This window comes from Rhamphochromis longiceps, linkage group LG11 (genome assembly GCF_057381845.1).
Source record: "Rhamphochromis longiceps isolate RC_006_pf linkage group LG11, R_longiceps_female_GT1.1, whole genome shotgun sequence".
NCBI lineage: Eukaryota > Metazoa > Chordata > Actinopteri > Cichliformes > Cichlidae > Rhamphochromis > Rhamphochromis longiceps.
This window is the reverse complement of record NC_140567.1, coordinates 9790495-9811609: the sequence shown is the minus strand read 5'-3', so window position 1 is coordinate 9811609 and position 21115 is coordinate 9790495. Positions and strand designations below refer to the sequence as shown.

The 21115-nt window shown below is 41.7% G+C and overlaps 3 protein-coding genes across 3 annotated transcripts; all 3 read left to right on the top strand.

Moving 5' to 3' along the window:
- The first annotated feature begins 1038 nt into the window (after positions 1-1038).
- Positions 1039-10911, top strand: wdtc1 (WD and tetratricopeptide repeats 1). Its single transcript, XM_085422232.1, has 16 exons — positions 1039-1197; positions 1705-1847; positions 1929-2012; positions 2111-2157; positions 3273-3384; positions 5072-5259; positions 6219-6401; positions 6545-6639; positions 6742-6857; positions 6949-7024; positions 7103-7199; positions 7293-7463; positions 7561-7796; positions 8034-8199; positions 9084-9276; positions 9426-10911. Exons 2-16 carry the CDS (start codon positions 1782-1784, stop codon positions 9621-9623), a joined length of 2028 nt encoding a protein of 675 aa, XP_085278358.1. The 5' UTR covers positions 1039-1197; positions 1705-1781; the 3' UTR covers positions 9624-10911.
- A 553-nt stretch (positions 10912-11464) lies between these two features.
- LOC146658559 (transmembrane protein 222-like) lies at positions 11465-17114 on the top strand. The gene is made up of 6 exons (XM_085422231.1): positions 11465-11632; positions 11805-11889; positions 12199-12230; positions 12332-12428; positions 12700-12830; positions 15880-17114. Exons 1-6 carry the CDS (start codon positions 11514-11516, stop codon positions 15965-15967), a joined length of 552 nt encoding a protein of 183 aa, XP_085278357.1. The 5' UTR covers positions 11465-11513; the 3' UTR covers positions 15968-17114.
- Positions 17115-17125: 11 nt separating this feature from the next.
- LOC146658558 (trophoblast glycoprotein-like) lies at positions 17126-19096 on the top strand. The gene is made up of 2 exons (XM_085422229.1): positions 17126-17387; positions 17634-19096. Exons 1-2 carry the CDS (start codon positions 17128-17130, stop codon positions 18595-18597), a joined length of 1224 nt encoding a protein of 407 aa, XP_085278355.1. The 5' UTR covers positions 17126-17127; the 3' UTR covers positions 18598-19096.
- Positions 19097-21115: the final 2019 nt, after the last annotated feature.

Genomic DNA, 21115 nt, shown 5'->3' with positions numbered 1-21115 from the left:
ATAAAATATTATTATTATCATTATTATATATATATATATATATATATATATATATATATATATATATATATATATATATATATATATATATATATATATATATATGAGAGAGTTTGTATTGTTTGTATTCATACCATAATTCACAAAGTCAGATACTTTATCACTCAGTGGGTTGTAAATATCCCAGGTTGTTTTAATTGAACTCAGACTGTTCCACTCATAAACACATAGGTCTGCTTGGTCACTTACAAACTCTGCCCGCCCTCTTAATTTGACTGCTTTTTTACATAAGGAAACTCTCCTTCCTCATTCACTGTGTGAAGTACATAAAATTACTCTTATTGTTTTCACTCATTCATTTACAAAATCTTCTTTTTTGATGCTGCCTTTAAGGGTCGTCACAGCAGACCATCTGGCTCCATCTCACCCTACCCCCAGCATCCTCCTCTGTTAGCCTGACCTTCTGCGTGACCTCCTTCACTACATCTATAACCTCCTCTGGGGATTTTCTATTTTTCTCCTTCCTGGCAGATTTATATTCACTATCCCACTATCCCTCTTCTGCTAACCATCTGAGCCTTGCCTCTCTAACTTTGCCTCCACCCCGAGCTGTTCCACTGATATACGTGTTTTTTAATCCTGCCCATCCTGGTCTCTACCAATGAAAACGTTAACATCCTTAACTCTGCCACCTCCAGCGCCACCTTCTGTCTTTATGTTAGTGTCACCATCTCCAAATCACACATCACAGCATCATAGCAGGTCTCACTACCTCGTGTACACCATCCCTATTTTCAAAGTCAGGATCCTTACTTACACATGATTCACCCGCACAACACTATTCACAAATTCTTCCTTCAAGATTACCATCAAATTACAAAATAATACTATGTATTGCTTAAACATTTGGTAAATATATGTTACATTCTTTGTTGTAGTGCTCCTTTATTAAACGTTACTTGAAAATGCTTTTATTCTGGAATGCTTTTATTGTGATGTCCAAACAGACCGGAAGAGTTTGGTGTATTTTCAGCTGGCGGAACAAAGTTGCGTGCTTATGTGCAGTGGAGGAGGGTTGTGTTCAGGTCTGCGAAGGTATTAGCGAGTATCCTGTCAACAAAGTCACACGGAGTGCAATTTGTGACTTTTACTAAATGGACATTTCTTGACAGAGGCTTGCTTAGCTCGAGGGAAACGGTGAGTTTTGTTTAACAGTTGTAAATTATCACCAAAGCGCTGCAAATGTTAACGTTATATAAAGTGGATGTTTTGTTTAGCTAGCAAGGTAACGCCAGTACGCTAACGCCAGCTTCTTGATGAACGACAGGTCTCTCAAAGGCCCTGTGCACGGATCGTTAACCATTCTCGTAGGCTAATGGGGCTTTAGATTTTAAATAATTGTTAGTTTTTTGCAAAACTGTCAGTTGTTGTATTCCCAGAGCTACGTTGCTAACATTAGCCTGGTTAGCTAATGAAGTCGCTTTGTAGGTAACGGGAGCAAATACTATCTGTAGACCAGCTAGCGGTATGTTTTGTGCCTATGTCAGATGAGCAACAAAAAATCTCTGAATAAATCACATGCCTGAGTTTAATGTCGACGTTTTCCTTTTTCTGTTTAAAGCTGATATTGACGCTATACCGGTGTAAAGTCTCTGTCTTCTAACAAGTCTCTGCTCTGCCTTAATCCATTCTGCGTTTTTACAGCTTGGTCACAAGGAAAAAAAGAGTAAATGAAACCTGATCTCTGACCCTTGGAAACCTCCAGCCTCGAAACCTAATTTATGTTTTGCGGTGAGGCCATGACTACTGCCAACATCTCCAGAGATATCCTGCACAGGCAGATCAGGGTATGTAAGAACAGTCCAGAGCCAGTGTGATCATCCCCGTCTGATGGAGAGTCTGATGGAGATGTGCTCTTTTGTCTTTAGGACAAGAGAGCTGCAAGCTTCCAAAGGTTCTACCATGTGACTGACCCCTTCATCAAGAGACTTGGACTGGAGGCTGAGCTTCAGGTCACTAATAACATGACATATTTTTCTGTAAACACATTGGGACACTTTTTTTTCTTTTGTTCTCTTCGTCTGACCCTCAATGTCATTTATTTCAACAGGGCCACACAGGCTGTGTGAACTGTTTGGAGTGGAACGAACGTGGAGAGTAAGTGATCAAACCCTGTGAACCCTGTATGTACAGTGAATTTCTGTTGTATCTGTCCAGATAAGGTTTGCATCCTGTTCACTTCCTGCTTGGATTTTAAATGTCACAGTTTTACTATCAGTGTTGGGTCTAACGTGTTGCAAAGTAATAATATAATCACATTATATCTTATTTTAGTAATTTAATGCGTTACTCACTAATTACAATACAGTTACAGTTATGTTGTTACTTGAATTACAAAGGCTCTTCAGTTATCTGAGCAACTGGCTGCTAGAAAGAAGAAAACTTTTTTTAATGCTTTTAAAGAGCAGAAATATGGTTATTACTTTTATTTTTATTGCACCAAAGGACAAGAGTGCCATGATGACAAACTGCATGTAGGACAGAAACATCTGCATTATACACAAAGCTAGACAAGAAACCCAGAATAATGTCAAAGTTTATTGTATGGCGATCCCAGCCCAGCAGCCAAAGCCTGAACTTTAAAAGGCAGTGATGTGTAGTCAGGCTTGCAGACTCCATTTCTACCTGTACATATTTTTGCAGTAGAATCACTGTGGCGATAGCTTTGAAGACCCTTTCAACTTTGTTTTGTGTTGTTGACTTTGTTTTCATATGTGAAAACTAAAAGAAAGATTGTATTTGTGTCCTCATTAGGGTGGGGTTTTGTGTTGGTGTGTGGAACTGTAACCTCAGTTTTATATTAGTTGCCTGGTAATTAAGTATGTGACAGTGTGTTTCAGTAATTTTATGTACTACATACATTTTAAGAAAAGTAACCAGTAATGTTTAATACATTACTTTTTTCCTAGTAACAACCCCAACATTGTCTACTAGTTAGTAAAAGTAGTCTCACTCGCCATGTTTATCAGTGGTGTGAGTCTGCTTCTTTCGTAATCTGACACCTTCAGCACACCAGGAGGGATCAGTTTAACATAAAGATATTGCATCCATTCTAAAGTGAATCTAGCAACACAGGTCCAACTGCTTATTAGTTAGTTCTAATACCTGTAATATAACGTGTAAATGTAATAAATCAACAAAAAAAAGGTGCATACCTTAAAGAAATGCTGCTTGGCTTCTTTGAATTGTTATTATTTTTTCCTCGTACTCAGTCTGCTGGCTTCAGGCTCGGATGATCAACATGCCATCATCTGGGATCCATTCAGGCACAAGAAGCTAACAACTATGCACACAGGTCATGCGGCTAACATATTCTCTGTAAAGGTAAGGAGAACACATTCTACAGTGTACTGGATGGTGCCTGAGCTTAGAAACATATTAATACTGCAGTCATTGCACAATTGAGGCTGCCTTGTTGCTCTTCCTCAAGGTTAATTACGAAAATATGGCAGAGAATAATTTTCGCTGTGATGTGCAGTAGGGCTGGGCCTTATCATACCGTTCACGGTAATACCGGTACAATGTTAGGCAATGATAAGAAAATGAAGTATCGCGATAGAATATGGGTAAAATGCGCATACGCAGTGCCTTTGTTTTCATACGCACATGGTGGGAAAAGCATGGCGGTGACGGAGAATGAGAAGAATCGTTGAATGAAACAGATGAACCAGAATTGGTTTGTAAAAATGCTGCAACTTCAGTGGTGTGGAACTGGTTTAGCTTTCGTCCGTCAGATACACACCACGTCGTTATTACTATTATTACCGAACCGATTTTATGTGGTACACGGCGCTCAAAAATCTGTCAAAAATGTTTTAGTACGACTTTGCTAAGCTGTGAAGCCGCACCGCTTTATGGATTGTCGGAGCATTATGGCTACCGTAGTTGGGAACCTCGCAGAGTAATACGTACTGTGCTTCAACATAATATTACTGTATTGTGTGTGTATAACCTCCTTTTAAGTTTTGTGGATATTATACATGTTATGCTCAGGATCTGTCGGCCAATTTCCACTGGAAATGCCTTTTGGTTAAACTGTCAGAAAGGAATTTGCAGCTGCGAGAGAAATCAGCATTAATGAATCAATGTTACGGAAGTGGAGGAAGCGCAGTTTTTGGCTTTCCCCATATTTCAAAAGTGCTTCATCTCTTTGCTATGACTGTCGCCCGGCATAATTTGCAGATGATAATGGTTGCAGCCGCTACGACGCTTTCGGTCAAAACAGGCGCAGCTTGATGACATCATCAACATGCGCTATCGTGGTATAGTCAAAATCTCTAACGTTGGCCAAATTTATATCGTTTCTATCGTATATCATTTATATCGCCCACCCCTACATATATATATATTTATTTTATGATGTCTTATTTCCTTTTCTTCCTCCTCGTGATGAACTCCACTGGTGTTCTCTTTCCTGTTCATTTTGCACACTTTTGTGGAGAACTGCAGCAAGTGTGCCTCTGCACCCTCAGTGTTGGTTGAATTCCCATAATCCTCTTCTCTGTGTAGCCATACAGCTATGTAAATGGATACAAACATTGGACTATGAATTCAGCTTAAGAAGTCTTTGTAAATGTCATAACAATGTCCTGTGTGTGACTATTGACATTTATATCACCATTTATTTCAAAGCTAAGCCTTTCTCAAACATTGTGTGTGTATACTTAGTGGGGATGCGCTGTTTGTAAGATTTTGGGTCAGTGCCAGTGTTTACAGCTCAGGTTTTCAAACGGCAGTGTAACAAATTGATCTTCATTATTATTAATTACCTCCTATTATAAAGTATATTATTTGGTACTTTTAAGTGAGTACAGAATCAAACACAGTCCTCATATCTGTCTCAGATGTGAGGACTATTAAACCGAACATGCCCTACAGATGATCGTTGGACTCTGTCAGCTTATTTACTAATCAGCTGGTCGCCTGATGTCAACAGTGCCAATATGAGCCAATAAAGTGTTGCATCTCAGTTCTTATCAGTTCACTTTGGTATTTTTATTTGTCCATGCAGTTCTTGCCTCACTCCGGGGACAGAATTTTGGTAACGGGTGCAGCCGACACAAAAGTCCACGTGCATGACCTGACAGTGAAGGAAACCATCCATATGTTTTCTGATCATACAAACAGAGTTAAACGCATAGCCACAGCACCCATGTGGCCCAACACCTTCTGGAGTGCTGCGGAGGACGGCATCATCAGGTTAGACCAAAGAGATCAATAATGTATTAAAGTCAAATGTTATGTTGGTAGTGGGTGTCTGTGAAGGTTCTCAGTCATCCAGGTCATCGTAGTCTAAGGAGCTTGGAAAGAAAAGCGTCTGGACTTCTTTAAGTTGCTTGAAGACATTTCACCTCTCATCCGAGAAGCTTCTTCAGTTCTAAGAGTCAAAAGGTGGAGAGTCTCAGATTTAAACCCAGTGGGAGTGTCCCCCCCCCAAAGAGGGACAAAGGACCCCCTGATGATCCTCTACCTAATCACATGAGCCAAAGTGTGAAAACAGGTGTGGGTCACAATCAGCCAGGGTTACGGGTGAGCTCATTGTGGGGCCAAACTGTCAGCAAGGAATTTGCATTTACACTGTTAAATTTTTATATAGCTTTAATGCACATAAAAACCGCTGCTTGTGTAAGTCAAAATGCATTGATGGGGGTTCTTTTTCCACTAATAAAGTTGTGGAGTTGTAAAGTATTTTGTCTCCCGTCAATTATATCTTCAGTTATATCGTTATCGCAAATTTTCAAATATATATCGTGATAAATATTTTTGGCCATATTGCCCAGCCTTAATCTGCAGTGTGATCAAAGCTCACAGCATGTTGGTGCATTCGTAGCCTGCAGGTTTGTAGACCCACATCTACATGTTGTAGCTGTTTACTGTCACTTGGGGTCAGTGTTAGAAATATGTGGGACAATGAGTGTGTTGTGTGGATCAATCTTGTTTGTTTCTGCTTTTCTTTTTTAGCTTAGTACCTGCTGTGAAGAAAAAAAAAAATCTTTGTAATGGTGTAAAAACCTCTTTTTAAAAACTTCTCGGATGGGAGGTGAAACGTCTTCAAGCAACGTAAAGAAGTCCAGACGCTTTTCTTTCCAAGCTCCTTAGACTTGGTAGTGGGTGGTTTTGCCAAGGTAATATGTGCATGTTGTCCTTGTTCACTGCAGACAATACGACCTGAGGGAGAACAGTAAACACTCGGAGGTGCTGATCGATCTCACAGAGTTCTGTGGTCAGCTCGTCGAGGCCAAATGTTTAGCTGTTAACCCACGGGACAACAACTACCTGGCTGTGGGAGCCAATGGGCCTTTTGTACGTCTGTACGACATCAGGATGATACACAACTACAGGTGAGTTTGGCTTTTTCATGCTATTCTGTGGTAGTGAGTACTCGGCAAACTGTCAAATAAAGCGCTTTGTAGTTACTCTGTGGTGCGTTCCAAGTTTTGACAAGGAAGTTCCGAACTTTTTTTTTTTTTTGTTCCTCACACAGGAAATCTCTGAGTCAAAGCACATCGGCAGCTGTGCACACATTCTGTGAAAGGCAGAAGCCCATCCCAGATGGAGCTGGGCAGTATTATGTTGCAGGTGTGTATACAGATAAATTGTCTGGAATCAAATTCTTTTAATGGGTGCATTTATATTCTGGACTGTGGTTTAATACCATTACCATCTGACTGAATGTTTCAGGTCACCTGCCGGTGAAACTCCCTGACTACAATAACCGCCTGAGGGTCCTGGTTGCCACCTATGTTACTTTCAGTCCTGATGGCACCGAGCTGCTTGTTAACATGGGCGGGGAACAGGTAATGCATCACCAAACAGAGAGGGAACCATGTGAGAATCGCAGAGGCATTCTTATGGGATCCTTTTACTATCTCTTTATGGTTCTTGCAGGTGTATCTGTTTGACTTGACGTTCAAACAGAGGCCATATACATTCTTGCTTCCAAAGAAATGCCAATCGTCAACAGGTAGATAATAAACACTGAGTTTCACACTAACTCCAAAGTACATGAAGAATGCCGATTATTGAATCTCTCGCTTTCCAGGAGATGTGCAGAATGGAAAGACGACAAACGGCGTCTCCAATGGAATTCACCTGCCAGCTGGCCACATTCACTTTACTGGGAGCAAAATGCAGTCTAGGTAAATGTCGGCTCTTTCCACTACACGTCTATTGACTGAGGTTATACATTTGAATTTATGTCAAAATATCTGCTTTTCCCTTTTGTCTTTCAGTTCTAATGACCTCCCTCCTCACCTGGAGAAGATAAAACAACAAGCTAATGATGCTTTTGCACGGCAGCAGTGGACACAGGCCATCCAGCTGTACAGTTTAGGCATTCATCAGGCGAGCAGCAACGCCATGTTGTACGGGAACAGAGCTGCGGCCTATATGAAACGCAAGTGGTACGCGGCGTTGCTTTAGTGCAGAGGAATGATGCTTTTTTTAATTCTAAAACCTTTGGAAACCCTGAGTCTTTATGTTTTTCTATGTGATTCTTAGGGATGGAGACCATTATGATGCCCTCAGGGACTGTCTGAAGGCTCTGAGTCTAAACCCCGGTCATCTGAAAGCACATTTCAGGCTGGCACGGTGTCTGTTTGAGCTAAAATATGTGGCTGAGGCTCTGGAGTGTCTGGACGATTTCAAAGGGAAGTTTCCAGAGCAGGCGCACAGCAGTGCCTGTGATGCCTTAGATAAAGACATCAAGGCTGCTCTTTACTCCAAGTCAGAATCAGGTGGGAAAGAAAGAAATAGCTCTTGGCTAATTTTCAGTAACTCTCAGAGAATTTACACAGATCTAGAAAAAAACATTTATATCACACTTCATTGGATAATTGCCATTATTTACAATGATTGTATGCTCACTAAAAAACCTGCTTTGTAGTACACATGTCGTTTCTTTGTGTATATTTTAGTTTTAAAATCTGTGTGAATTACAGTAAAAAAAAAAAAAGTTTTTTCTATAACTGCAGAAGACAAAAAGGCCAACAGCTCCATCCGATTCCACTCGTTCAGTCGGAAAGAGTCCATTCCTGAAGATGAGCTGGAGCTGAGAGAGCGCAGCTTTGACTACAAACACAGATACTGCGGTCACTGTAACACCACCACTGACATCAAAGAAGCCAACTTTTTTGGAAGGTGGGTTAATCTCGTTGCCAGGCCGCTGTGTCATCACTAGGGGGCAGTCGTGAGCTTTGAAATGTAACGTGATCTTTATCTAAATGACACACTGTGCTCAAGCGATTATAAATAAAGCCGAGCCTTTACACATTAACACTGTTGCACTCAGTAACTAGTCAAACCTCTTTTGCAGCAAAATGCTCAAACAGCTTTGAAAGTAGCTGCACAGGAGTAAAGTGTTCTTTATTACAAAGCTGTGGAATCTCAGCCATATTTTTAGCATGTGTGAGCAGCTTTTGGGGGCTGATTAACAGCTTTGTTTGATTACTATTTGGCCTTTTTTATTTTAACATAATTTTGTTCTATTAGTTTTACACAATCAACAGTTCCTCAATCTAAACAAGTTGTTTAGTTTCTTTAGAGTCGGTCGTACTTTTAGATGTTGGCCTATGAAGCAGTTGTTTGTTTTTGCTGTTCAAAAGTGTGACTAAATCGTCTACTTCCCATGACGTTATAACAGTCAGAATATATTCTAATCAACACCAACTCACGCTGTGGCTCATTTAGTTTACCTTTTAAATAAACACAAATCTTTATGATGTGTTTGATTAGTGAGTGCAGTTCCAACAGCTTAACGAGACTGGTTTTTGATACCATGGGCCAAAGGAGGTACTGTATGCTGAGTGACGGTAGAAAATGGCACGCTGCTGTTGCTTAACCTTCACCTCAGCTGTTCTCAGTACTGTACACATCTGCGCAGTGAAGTTGACATTCTATGAAAGAAGTTCAATGTAAAACGATTGCACAATTTTCCGAGTAAATATTTAAATTCCCCGTAAAAGGTTTGTGTCCCAGGAACATGGCTCATCAGGCAGGTCTGAATGGATTCTTTTTCTCCACAGCAAAGGCCAGTATATTGTAAGCGGCTCAGACGATGGCTCTTTCTTTATCTGGGAAAAAGAAACAACCAATCTTGTGAGGATCCTGCAGGGGGATGAGTCCATAGTCAACTGCCTACAGCCGCACCCCAGCTACTGCTTCCTGGCTACTAGCGGTATCGACCCTGTCGTTCGGTTATGGAACCCCAGGCCAGAGGTAAACAGAAGAAACTCCTCTATGCGCAGACTTGGTCTTGACATGCTTTGGGAGTGTGTTAAGGAGATGCCATTCATTAAAAAGATGTGTCATGCTGTTGGAATTATATTTGATCACTTCTTTTGTTTTTTTCTTTTTAAATACCGCAGACAGACAGCGAAAACGGGCGTGTGGTGGAAGACATGGAGGGAGCTGCTCAGGCTAATCAGCGGCGCATGAACGCGGATCCGCTGGAGGTCATGCTGCTTAACATGGGCTATCGCATCACAGGCCTGCGTGGTGTCGGTCCAGATGGTTCAGACGATGAAGAAAGCTCAGAGGGACAAGTACAGTGCAGGCCCAGCTAAGCAAATAGTCATCTGTTCTGCAGAATGGATTTTAGGAAGCAAAGCACTCTACTAGCTCCTGTTTGAATCTGAAATCCCCTCGCCCTCCTCCCCAGCCCCGTCTGACAGAACATTGAGTGAATGTCGTGTCACATCTCTGCACTATGCATCACCCTCCCCTGTCCTGTGAGAGGACTGGTGGAGACCACTTTTGGGGGGAGAGGAATTCATGGAGGGTTGCGACAGCACCCTTCCACCCCTTCGAAGCACCTACAACACCTCAGCCCGTCCCTCCCTCCACCCTGCGGTGGCAGTGGGATGACTTTGAGGAGAGCACCTTCAAACTTCACTCCCCCACTTTCTCACAAAGAAGGAGGAGTTCAGCACGCATCGCTCCTCAGGTTTATGTTGGAGAGGCGCGTATCTGGTGGCCTATTTTCAGGTCGGCGTGTGGCCGCGCGGTCAGAATAAGATCTCTGACCCGAAAACGGTGTATTTGTTACAACTCCTGTCTGCTCGGCAGACGGAGCAAAGCGTCACAGTACCCACTCATCTCGGAAAGGCTGCACACCCAAGTTATTTAAGTTAGCCTCAATCCTATTTTCCGTTGGAGTTTTGGCCACTGGAAGGCTAGAATTAACTCGCTCTTTAAGTTGTGAACGCTGCCAGAGTTGCTCTAATGAAATGTATTTATATGCTTTTTTTAGTTTACAACTGTCAGGAGGAAGAAGGAAAAAAAAAACAAGGGGTTCTTCTGCCAAAGGTTGCCATCTGTCACGTAAACAGCCAAGGATTAATGTTAGACTTCTTTGTTTCATTGAAACATAACTTTGGCTCCTTTTAGTTAAGAGGTTTTTCTTACAATAGATTATTGACAGGTCAAAGAAAGCAGCTTTCTAATACAGTTTTTTTTTTCTTCTAGTCCTGTTGATTTCACATCATTTGAGATGAAGTGTCAATGTCATTTTTTGGGGGGAGGGGGCAGCTTTAGGGTTCCTGCCTACTAGCTGCGTGGCTCTAGCATTAGTCCTCTGCTGCAGCCAGGTGTTCAGTCCTGCTTGCATGAGGCTTCTCTGAGCATAGATGCAGGGCAATAAAACAGCACAGCCACAAGCCATCCAGTGCTCGCTGGGTCTTCTTTACCCTTAGATAGGGTAAATGTTCATGAATGGAGTCCTCAGCTACATGCATCACTAAGGCTTCCATTCGTTTTCATTTGTTCATTAATTTGAGATGCTCTGTTTTCTTTGAGGAATCCTGTAAGACCTTTGTGGCAAACAGAACAAAGAATAAAAATTATTGAACACCACCTTAGTATCCTTTTGATTCATTGTTTGTTTCATCTGTTTGCCCTTTTTAGCTTGGCGGTTACACAACGCGTACAGTAGCACTTAGTTTTATCTAGGTTAGGAGGATCCCCGTTCGTCAGTGTCCGCACTTTTTGCTGACTGTCGGGCAACAAATGCGAGCACGGTACATCACAAGCAAGTTAAATGAGCATCTCATCTAATGAGGTGACCCATCTGTGGGAGAAGTTACTGCAGGTAACTCTGTAGCAACAACGCTGGGCTGGAAAAGCAAGTGTTTTGCAGATGTTTCATTGATGTGGTGAATTAATTGCAGAACCACAAAGCAGTCAGTTTTACAGTGAAATGAGACCATTATGCATGTATTTAGAGACTATCGCAATACATGAAAACGACAAAAAAAAAATTATTTTTTAGATTTGTTATAGAGGTAAAGTGCTAGGGCGCTGCAGCTAACATTAAATCCCTCCTCGCTGACCGTAAAGGCTTTAATCGACGAACAGATGGCCCGTGCTGCGTTCACGGACCGACGGTTGGAGGAGGTGGCTGCGTACCTCCGCTGTGCGTCACTGCCGTTCATCTCCTTCTGTCACTCCAGGCTGTGATGGCGGAGGCGAACGATACCGACGTAATGATGAGCTACCACGGTGATTTCCCAAAAAACGACAGAAAAAGCAGCCGCTACCCTTTCTGCATTGTCTGGACACCCATTCCCATTTTAACGTAAGAGGCTACTGCAGTATTGATGCTCCTGTGCTGTGGCAGCAGATGAAACGAAGCTATGTTTATCTTATCCGCTAATACTGTTTCCTTGTAATGGTATTGCGTTAGCTGTTTTGCTGGACATTAGGACGTACAGTAATTGCCTCGTGTGTTATTTGCGTGCGTCCTGCAGGTGGGTGCTCCCCTTCATCGGTCACATGGGCATATGCACTTCTGCTGGAGTCATACGAGATTTCGCAGGGTCATATTTTGTCTCGGTGAGCACTGCTTTTGCATCGAGTTTATCACATCACCGCATAGAGACTGATGTTAAAGTGCTAGACCTTCTCAATGGGAGTCTCAAGGATAGATTCGCATTAGCGGTGGGAAGCAATTTGAATATGGTACTGGTATTGGATCAGTACTACTGTGTTATAAACTGTGTTCAGATTTAGTCTTTTTCTACCTTTATAAGTTTAAAGTATCAGTGTCGGTGTTGGTGTTGTCAATACTGACCCTGTATTTACTTGGTATTGGATCATGATCGTACAGCACTAATTCACATGCATGATTTCCGCTCTTTGCAGGAGGATAACATGGGGTTTGGTAGACCCACAAAGTAAGTTTATTGATGATATTATTGTCTTTTAACAAGTAGGGGGGGAGCAGAGATAACGCATTAAAGGTAACTCACTGTTTTCTTTTAAAATAATACTTCAGGTATTGGAAGCTTGATGTGGATAAAGTGTGTGGTAATGGTGCAGCTACATGGGACAAAGCTGTGCACGATGCATCAGAGGAGTATAAATGCAGGCCGGTAAGATTGTTGTATTTAGCATTCTCTTATGAATTAATTAACACATATCTGGATTGTGTTTATGGAAGGCCTTCAGTGCCAAAATGAATTAAGTGTTTGATTAATTACTTACAATTAAAATATATTTTTAAATATGTAATAATATTTAATTATAGTTTTCATTAATTAATTATATAATGATGTATTTAATTAATTCATTTTGACACTAGTGACCCTCCTTGCACATTAGTGATTTAATAATAAATACTTATTTATTTACTTTTTGTTGAAGCACAATCTGTGCTTTGATAACTGCCATTCCCACGTTGCCATGGCCCTCAACCTGATGCGCTACGACAACAGCACATCCTGGAACATGGTGAACCTGTGTGTGCTGTCTCTCACTCACGGGAAACACGTAAGGTAAATATTTTGGCCACTTATTCCAGCACTGCAGGAATAAAACACATGTATGAATGATAAGAGCGGCTAGAGACAGATCACTCTTCACACTCTCATTCCTGCTACAGCCTAACCCAACATGCATGTCTTCGGACTGTGGGAGGGAGTCTGAGTACCCAGAGAGAACATGTGAACTCTACAAAGAAAGGCCCCTGTTGGTGGGTGGAGCAACAGTGCTAAACACTGCCCCGCCCTCCCGCCACTAATACCACATGCTACCATTTAGAGTCATCCAAGGAAACCTGGAAACCAAAAACGAACGGGCGTGATCTTTTGGCTTGGTTAACTTTCACATTTGTCAAGCTATTATTAATGCTGAAATATTTATACAGGTTATGTTTTTTAGTAACATTGTGCAATACAGAAGACACTCTGCACATGCTGCAACAGCATCGCTTCGCAGTAAAAGAACCCAGCTGCGAAACTCGTCTGCCTGCAGTCCAAACATGCCACCCTGCAGACAATATTTAGTGTATTTTTAGGGCCCTTAACTGTTGCACAGGTGAAATCCTCTATAAAACTTTCAAAAGTTATCAGCTGATCTCCTCAGCTCCCAAACCCTTACACAGTGTTGCTAAAAGAAGAAATGAGGCAACACGGAGGGAATCATACCCCTATCCCACCTCCTTTGAAACATCTAGTTAGAATCAAATTGATTGATTTATATTGTAAGTTTTATTTATATTTTACACAATGTCTCATCTTTTCTGGAAACAGGTTGTATAAAATTAATGATTAATTTGCTAGTGTTTATATCTCAAGCTATGCTTCACATTCACTGGGCAAATCTTTCAGTTTGGTTTTTCTCCCTGGTTTTGTACATCAGGAGCAATTCTGGCTTTCAAATGTGTGAGTCAAGGGCACTTAAACCTTTTAACACAAGCTCTTTGCCTACCCACTCTACCACTTGACATGTAGTAGCCACACCGGTACTTATCTGCAATAAATCCTCTATTGTAAACAGGAAAATTTAAGTTCAAGTCATACTGGTTTTGTTTGAGCCAATTGGTTTAGGTTGTGAAGTTTATTTAGTCAGTTACGACTGTGTAGAATGCATTCACCAACTACTTTGGTAGGTACACCTGTTCAAAACAAGCTGCTGAAGTTCAAACAGTACTTCAGGACAGGAAAAACAGGTGACTTAAGTGAATGTGGTGCAGTTCTTAGTGCTGGACAGGCTGCTTCTAAGTATTTCAGAAACTGCTGATCTACACAGTCATCTCTTTACAGCGTTTACAGAGAATAATCTAGCAAAGAGAAACTACCCAGTAAGAGGCATGTTCTTTGAAGTCAGAGGACAATGGCTGGACCGCTTTGAGTTTATATAAAGGCAACATACCTTCGTTGTAACTCATGACAGCCAAAGTCTGCAAAAGAGCATCTCTGAATGCACAACATGACAAATCATGAAGCAGATGGGCTACAAGAAGCAGAAGATCACACTGTGTCCCACTCCTACCAGCTAAAAACAGGAAACAGATGCTCCAATTCACACGAGCTCACCAAATTTGGACAATGGAAGATTGGAAAAATGTTGCCTGGTCTGATGAGTCTCAGTTTCTACTGTGAGATTGGATAGTAAGGTCAGAATTTAGGGTAAACAACATGAAAGCGTGCCTGGTATCAGTGTTCAGGCTGCTGCCTCTTAGTACCAGCTGAGCATCATTTCTACACCACAGCCTACCTGAATATTGTTGCTCCTATTAGGACCACAGTATGTCCCTCTGCTACTAGCAGGGTAACATGCCATGTCTAAAAGCTAGAATCACGTCAAACCAGTTTCTTAACCCTTGTGTGGTGTTCGTATTTTTGTTACTCAGCCAGTGTTCATGGGTCTGGTGGACCCGCTAGAGTTTTGGCTTTCCAAATTAACACTATCAAACAATTTTATGTTAAATTACTCAACAGATGTTTACTTCATCCCAATTACAAGACATATGAACAGCAAACATGGTTAATTTTTTCCCTTTACCTTTGTTAGATCACATTTATGAATTAATGTGCTTCTCGTTTTTCTTTTATATAAAATGTTATAAATAAATCAGTTATAATCAAGTGGAGTGAGTGGAAAGACACAACACATTTACACGTGAAAAAATAATTAATTGTTTAATTTTTCTTTTGAAAAAAACTGAACACGGGTCTCACAGACCCGAACACCATACAAGGGTTAAGCATGACAATGAGTCCACTGTGCTCAAAAGACCTCCACAATCACCAGATCTTAATCCAGTAGAGCACCTTTGGGATGTGGCGGAACTGGAGTGTCACACCACGGGTGTGCAGCTTACAGATCTGCAGCAGCTGTGCAGTCACATCAACATGGACCAAAATATCTGAGGAATGTTTCCAGCACCTTGTTGAATCTTTGCTGTGACGAATTAAGGCGGCTCTGAAGGCAAAAGGGGTTTCAACCCAATACTACCAAGGTGTGCCTAATAAAGTGTCCTGTGAGTGTACTAAACCCTCTATCATGGCAGGTTTCACTCTTTCAGACATAGGTGCTACAAAGGGTGATACGAGTAGCTGTGCTAGTATTACAGTTTAACTGAAGGAGAACATTACTGTGCAGCACACCTGAAGCATCTTCATCACCACAGTCTGAACAGTCTGTTAAATAGCTCCGCTGCTGGATGCTGGAAAGCATCAAGAGACATATGGCTCAGAGATCCTCCCTCATTATTCTCTGCTGACCCACATAGAGATTGCTGGCGTCACAGCTTGTGCTGCCTCTGCTCGTACGATCCTGTGGCACAGGAGTCTTTTAAACAGAAGGGGAGTCGCGCAATTAATCACAGACGGCAGCGCTTCCCCTCTGTGTAACAACTGGAGGTCAGTCCTCCGCTGGGGCTCCCCGCACACCGGCTGGGTGGACAGGGACAGTAGGACACAAGCTGGGGCTGTAGACACTATATTAGATTGCACCATGTGACACTCCGGCACACTTCACGTCCTTGTCACATCCAGGTGTTGAGAAGTACTCTAATTACTGTGTTTTTCCATCCTCCAGCTGGGCTGCTTTCCTCAAGACCTGGCTGCCCTTCGTCATGCTCAGCGGAGTCCTCGCCACCTTCATCCTCACGTTTAACCTACAGTAGTGCGGCGAGCAGTAGAACGAGCTGCCTCAGGCTTTTTGGTTATACTTTATACACAGTCATTGGTGTGAGTGGTGCGTTCTGATGGAACGTTTGCTTGCGCACAAACTGAGTGACTGCCTCTTCATCTGTTGTGATGCATTTTCTAAGAGTATTAAAGGGCAAAGCTAAATGTTTTGGGTTTTTTTTGGGGGGGGGGGGGGGGGGGGGCAGTTGAAATGAACAATTTGTCCTTCAGTTATTGATATTTTGATTATTTCTCATTGGTTATTATGCTAGCAAGGCAAGCTACAGTGTCTGCATTTGTGTTTTTGCTTTATTTCCCCTTGTTAATATTATCATGAAGGAGACGACGTCCAGATTAGACCCCAGTAGAGTAATGCATTTCAGTTGCAGAGATGTATTTTTGATGAACGGCAGTGATGAATGTGTTTCCAGGCGGGCTAATATATATTTCAGTGACGAATCCATAGAAAACGGATTGCAAAATCTTCAAGCTGGAAGTATTCATCAATTATTTGTCTTAGAAATATGAGCAGCTAGACCAAAGATAGAATGATGGAAACCCGCATGTTAATAATTAGGGTATTGCGCTCCCTCGGATACATTTTCCTCCTTAATAAGACGCTTCTATGTTAAGTGACTTCTTTTTTGTTTGTTTTGGCTTTTTTGCAGTAAGATTTGTATGATTTCCTTTTGTGCATCCTCACACTTGATCCTGCCAAGTTATATGAGCAATATTTGATCACTTGTTTATGCATTATGTTATTTTATTGGATGTTTTTGGTACTTGAATAAGTATTATTTATTATTGTATGTCTGTAACCGTTTAATATTTCCATTTTTGTACCTGCATTTTGGATTTGCTGTGTGCAGAGCTCTTTTGTTGTCTCCCCTGGCAGACTGGGATAAAGGTGACCGGCTGTGGGTCGTCCTCTGTACCTTTAAGGGGACTGCGTTTTCATCCAGCAGACTCTGTGTGATATGAACTACCATCACTTTACGGGAACCTTTATTCCCACAGTGCAGCAGACGACGACTGAGCGAGCAGTCTTTGCCACCTCTGCAGTGTCCGATCACTTTTAGAGAACAAAGGATAACAGCTAAAGTTTGATTTATGAATACACGTCTGTAGTTTAAACTCTTTCAGCTGTTATTTAGAGATGTGTTTTTCTGCTGTTTTTGTGTTTTTGGGGATTCTTTTCTGCGCTCTGTGCCGCTGCTTGGAGTGTCCTTTTGGCTGTGAGTGTTTCGCTGTGATCCGCACGGTAAAATGTGTTTCTAAAGATCTGCTCACAGCACCAGAAAATATTCCAGGATATGCCAGGACCGTCATTATCACAGGGAATAATATACACCAAATTGGACCCAGTTCGTTTACGGAGCTGGAGAACGTCACTAACATCATTTTAACCAATAACAGGTGAGAATGTCAGTGTTTTTTATTTGTTTCTTTTTCAGTTTCAACCATGTATGTATTAAGCCGTATTTGAATAGTTTATTTCTTTATGTTTACACAATAAATAAATAAATAAAGATCTGTTTCTGTGAGTTTTTCTTTTTTTAACCTTGATAGTACAGTGAGGTTTCCCAGCATTTCTTGTTTCCAAGCAGGAGGATATAATCAGATGTCTAAAACCTGATGTTAAAGTGTTAGTCGTCTCCTCAGGTTAACAGAGATGGCGTCCCACACCTTCTCCTCCCTGGTCAACCTGCGCTTCCTGGACCTCAGTGGAAACCAGCTGGCACTCATCCATCCAGAGGCTCTCAGCATACCTGGTAGTCCCCTTCAGGAGCTCAACCTGAGCCAGTCACTCTACAACTTTACTGCCCTTACAGACCTGACCACAGCTCTGCGCTGGGGGGGCCTCGCGGGGCTCCTCCGCCTCGACCTCTCGGGGAACAAGCTTGCGCTGCTTCCCCCGGGCATGTTCTCTCACCTTCCCAATCTGCAGCAGCTTTTCCTCACCAACAACTCTTTGGTGGCAGTCTACAGTGGGACCTTCTCTGGCATGAATTACCTGGAGATGCTTGACCTGACGCACAACACCTTCAGCACATTCGGAACCGATGCTCTGGTGGAGTTGGACAAGCTTGGGGACATCAGAATCCTGCTTGGTAACAACCCCTACACCTGCTCCTGCGAGATCAATGAGTTTGTCGCGTGGCTGAATAAATCGAGAGCTAAGGTTGATGTGGATGCTGTGAGATGTGCCTCACCTGGCGCATTAACTGACGCCCGCCTAAGAGGGCTCAGCATCCAGGATATCGGGTGTGTTGTTCCAGTCCTGGCAGAGGTCGCTGATCTCACCCTGCAGACCTCTTATGTCTTCCTGGGACTGGTTCTGGGGCTTGTTGGCATGGTTTTTCTCTTTGTGCTCTACCTGAATCGCAAAGGTATGAAGAAGTGGATCAATGAAATGAGAGACGCTTGTCGGGATGTCCTGGAGGGCTATCACTACCGATACGAGATTGACTCGGACCCTCGGCTGGGGCACATTTCTGCAGACAGCAGAAGGGCGCAAAGGCAGTTAGGAATATCTCTGCCCCAGCAGCTGCCCAGTGACACCTCTGTTGCCCCCACAAAAACACAAGTCAAACAGCTGACAACCTCCCCACCTCTAAACTTATGATAAACTAACTGATGATTTGACATATTATGGTGTAGCTGTAAATAGTTTTAGGAGGAAATTTGCAATTTTGTCTCGAGCATTCTGTACATATCGGAGTTACATCCTAGAAACCTAAAAAAAAAAGTGCCTTTGTGTTGTAGATACTCTAGATTCTTGTATTTGTAAGTTAGTAAGTGTATGTTTTTCTTCTAGATTTTTATAAGGACCTTACACATAGGCTACTTTGGAAATGGATGTTAGCTTTTTCAGTGTGCTTTCTTTACTTTTATATTAGCTGAAATATCTTTCCAGTAAGCAGAAGATAAAGAAAAACATAAATAACATAAATTATAGATGACCAGTGAATGGTAGGGTAGGTCTATTCTACTGTGTTCTTCAGTAAAAAAAAGCAAAACCTTTAAATTTACTCAGCCCTATATCTGTATAGGAGCGGTAATAATGCGATTTGTATTTGAATGAATATGTCTTGGTATGATATAAAAACCTGTGTTTACATTAATTAGAAATAAAAAGAAATGATGTAATTAATTTCTTGTGCTGTTTTATTGTAAGTGTAGTGAGGAAGGCACTGCTACACAAGCTCATGTATATCTCCACGTGAGATTGCCATACTATTTCAATTCAAAGAGTGGGTGATTAAGTGTTTCTATACAAGGAAAAAGTAGGGCAGAATGAATGATATCACCGGGAAACACACCTGCTGGCTCTGCAGCTGTGCACCTCTGTGTCCCTGCCGGAGCTCTCTACCCATTGTATGTGCACGTTAAAGAGGATTTATATAGAGAAATTAGAAAAGTGCACTGCTGCAATTTAAAACACAAAAATTCTCTGCTATCCTGCATCACATGGCTGTTTATCAGGGGTGTCAAGCACACAGCCTAAAGGGCAGAACTGGCCACCAAGGGTCCACCGGACAGCTTTGGAAAATGTGAAAGCTGCAAAGACGCTCTCATTTGATTTATCCTTAAGAATGATCTGAATCATCTGCACTTTTACGGCCTTCTAGCCAACAAACACGTTGCCTACAATCTGCCCTACAACACCAAATAAAGAAAGTGATAGAAACACCGTCAAAAGATAGAAAATGATTCCCCCCCCCCATAACATTTCTACTTCATTAAATATCAGACAGGTATCTGTTTTCATTGTAGAAACCACTCACGTGAAGTTTTGCTGGGACTTTCTTTTATTTATTTCTGCAAAATGCCCCCTGAATCTCTGCCTTAAGGCATTGTAAACCTACACAGGCGTTTATGCTTTTATGTTTAGTCTTAAGCACATTCAGTTTGAGTAAAGCAGCATATATTAAATAAATAAACTTGCCTTTTATTTTTATTGTTTTAATTTTGTTCCCATATTCCTTTCTCCATTATACTTTTTATGGAGGCTAATGAAATATTCTTCATCAAGCTTCACTCGCTTTTTCTACTCACTATGTGTTTATACACCACTCTGCATTTAATCATTAGTTATTATGAATCTTTGGCTCTCCTCCACAGTGTGTCTGTTATCCTGTCTTCCTTCCCTCATCCCCAACTGGCCACCCTCCCTGAGCCTCATTCTGCCAGACGTTTCTTCCTGTTAAAAGGGAGTTTTTTATTTCCACTTTCACCAAGTGCTTCCTCATACAGGAGTTTTCTGTCTATTATTCTAGGGTATTTACTTTAGAGTATAACGCACGTTATAAAATTTTACTGAATAATGATTTCTTGTTGTAATGAATGAACTTTAAACTGAGCTACATGTGTAATGTTCAAGCTGTTCAATGCAGACTACAGATACCATGGCAGTGCCAGGATTGTGAGTGATTGCTGAAAATGTTGAAATGTACTCACTCACTTTTTATTATTATTTGTAAATATGTGTACAAATGGTTGGTTTTTTGTACTGTTTTTATCAATAAATCTCAGCAACAAAGGAAATACACCCATGTGTGTTGATTTCTCCCTAAGATGGCAAACTGAAACACTCCAAGTTTCCTTGTGGCTCAGGAAACTAACCACTCCAAGTTGGTGACTTTTGGAGATTTATTTCCCTGGATGATTGAGAATGCATCAAGACGAACACAAAAGGAAGTTCACAGCTTTTAGCAGCTCCCCCACCCCCTCATTCACACACCCCCACTCCCCTCCAGAATTCTCAGGTAACAACCTAATTTACATATGAATGACCAGCCAATTTAGCTTCCACTTGGCTGAAGCTAAAGCCTAGCTAAACACCTACCAGCCATTTGGCTGGAAGGCGGGTTTTAAAGGTAGAAAAGCCAAATGGCTGCTCTCGGGGGACTCTAAGTGTTAAATTCCTGTTCTTTAAGAACTCTTTAATAATTCACGAAATGCGTATTTAAACATTTTTAAACTGAAAGAAATCCGACACATTTTTATGGAATTTTTAAAAAACAAACAAACAAACATACACGTTATTATGCAATAGTTTCCCCTCGTATCACCCCCCGCCCCCTCTTTCCTCCCCACATCTCTCGTTCCGTCCCCTGCACGTTCAAATCCGCCTCGTGTGA

Coding starts and splice junctions, on each gene's coding strand:
- LOC146658558 (XM_085422229.1), top strand. CDS start 17,128: ATGTGTTTTTCTGCTGTTTTTGTGTTTTTGGGGATTCTTTTCTGCGCT. Junction 17,388..17,633: donor ATCATTTTAACCAATAACAG/GTGAGAATGTCA, acceptor TCGTCTCCTCAG/GTTAACAGAGATGGCGTCCC.
- LOC146658559 (XM_085422231.1), top strand. CDS start 11,514: ATGGCGGAGGCGAACGATACCGACGTAATGATGAGCTACCACGGTGAT. Junction 11,633..11,804: donor ACACCCATTCCCATTTTAAC/GTAAGAGGCTAC, acceptor TGCGTCCTGCAG/GTGGGTGCTCCCCTTCATCG. Junction 12,231..12,331: donor GGGTTTGGTAGACCCACAAA/GTAAGTTTATTG, acceptor ATAATACTTCAG/GTATTGGAAGCTTGATGTGG.
- wdtc1 (XM_085422232.1), top strand. CDS start 1,782: ATGTTTTGCGGTGAGGCCATGACTACTGCCAACATCTCCAGAGATATC. Junction 2,158..3,272: donor GAGTGGAACGAACGTGGAGA/GTAAGTGATCAA, acceptor CCTCGTACTCAG/TCTGCTGGCTTCAGGCTCGG. Junction 6,858..6,948: donor TTAACATGGGCGGGGAACAG/GTAATGCATCAC, acceptor TGGTTCTTGCAG/GTGTATCTGTTTGACTTGAC.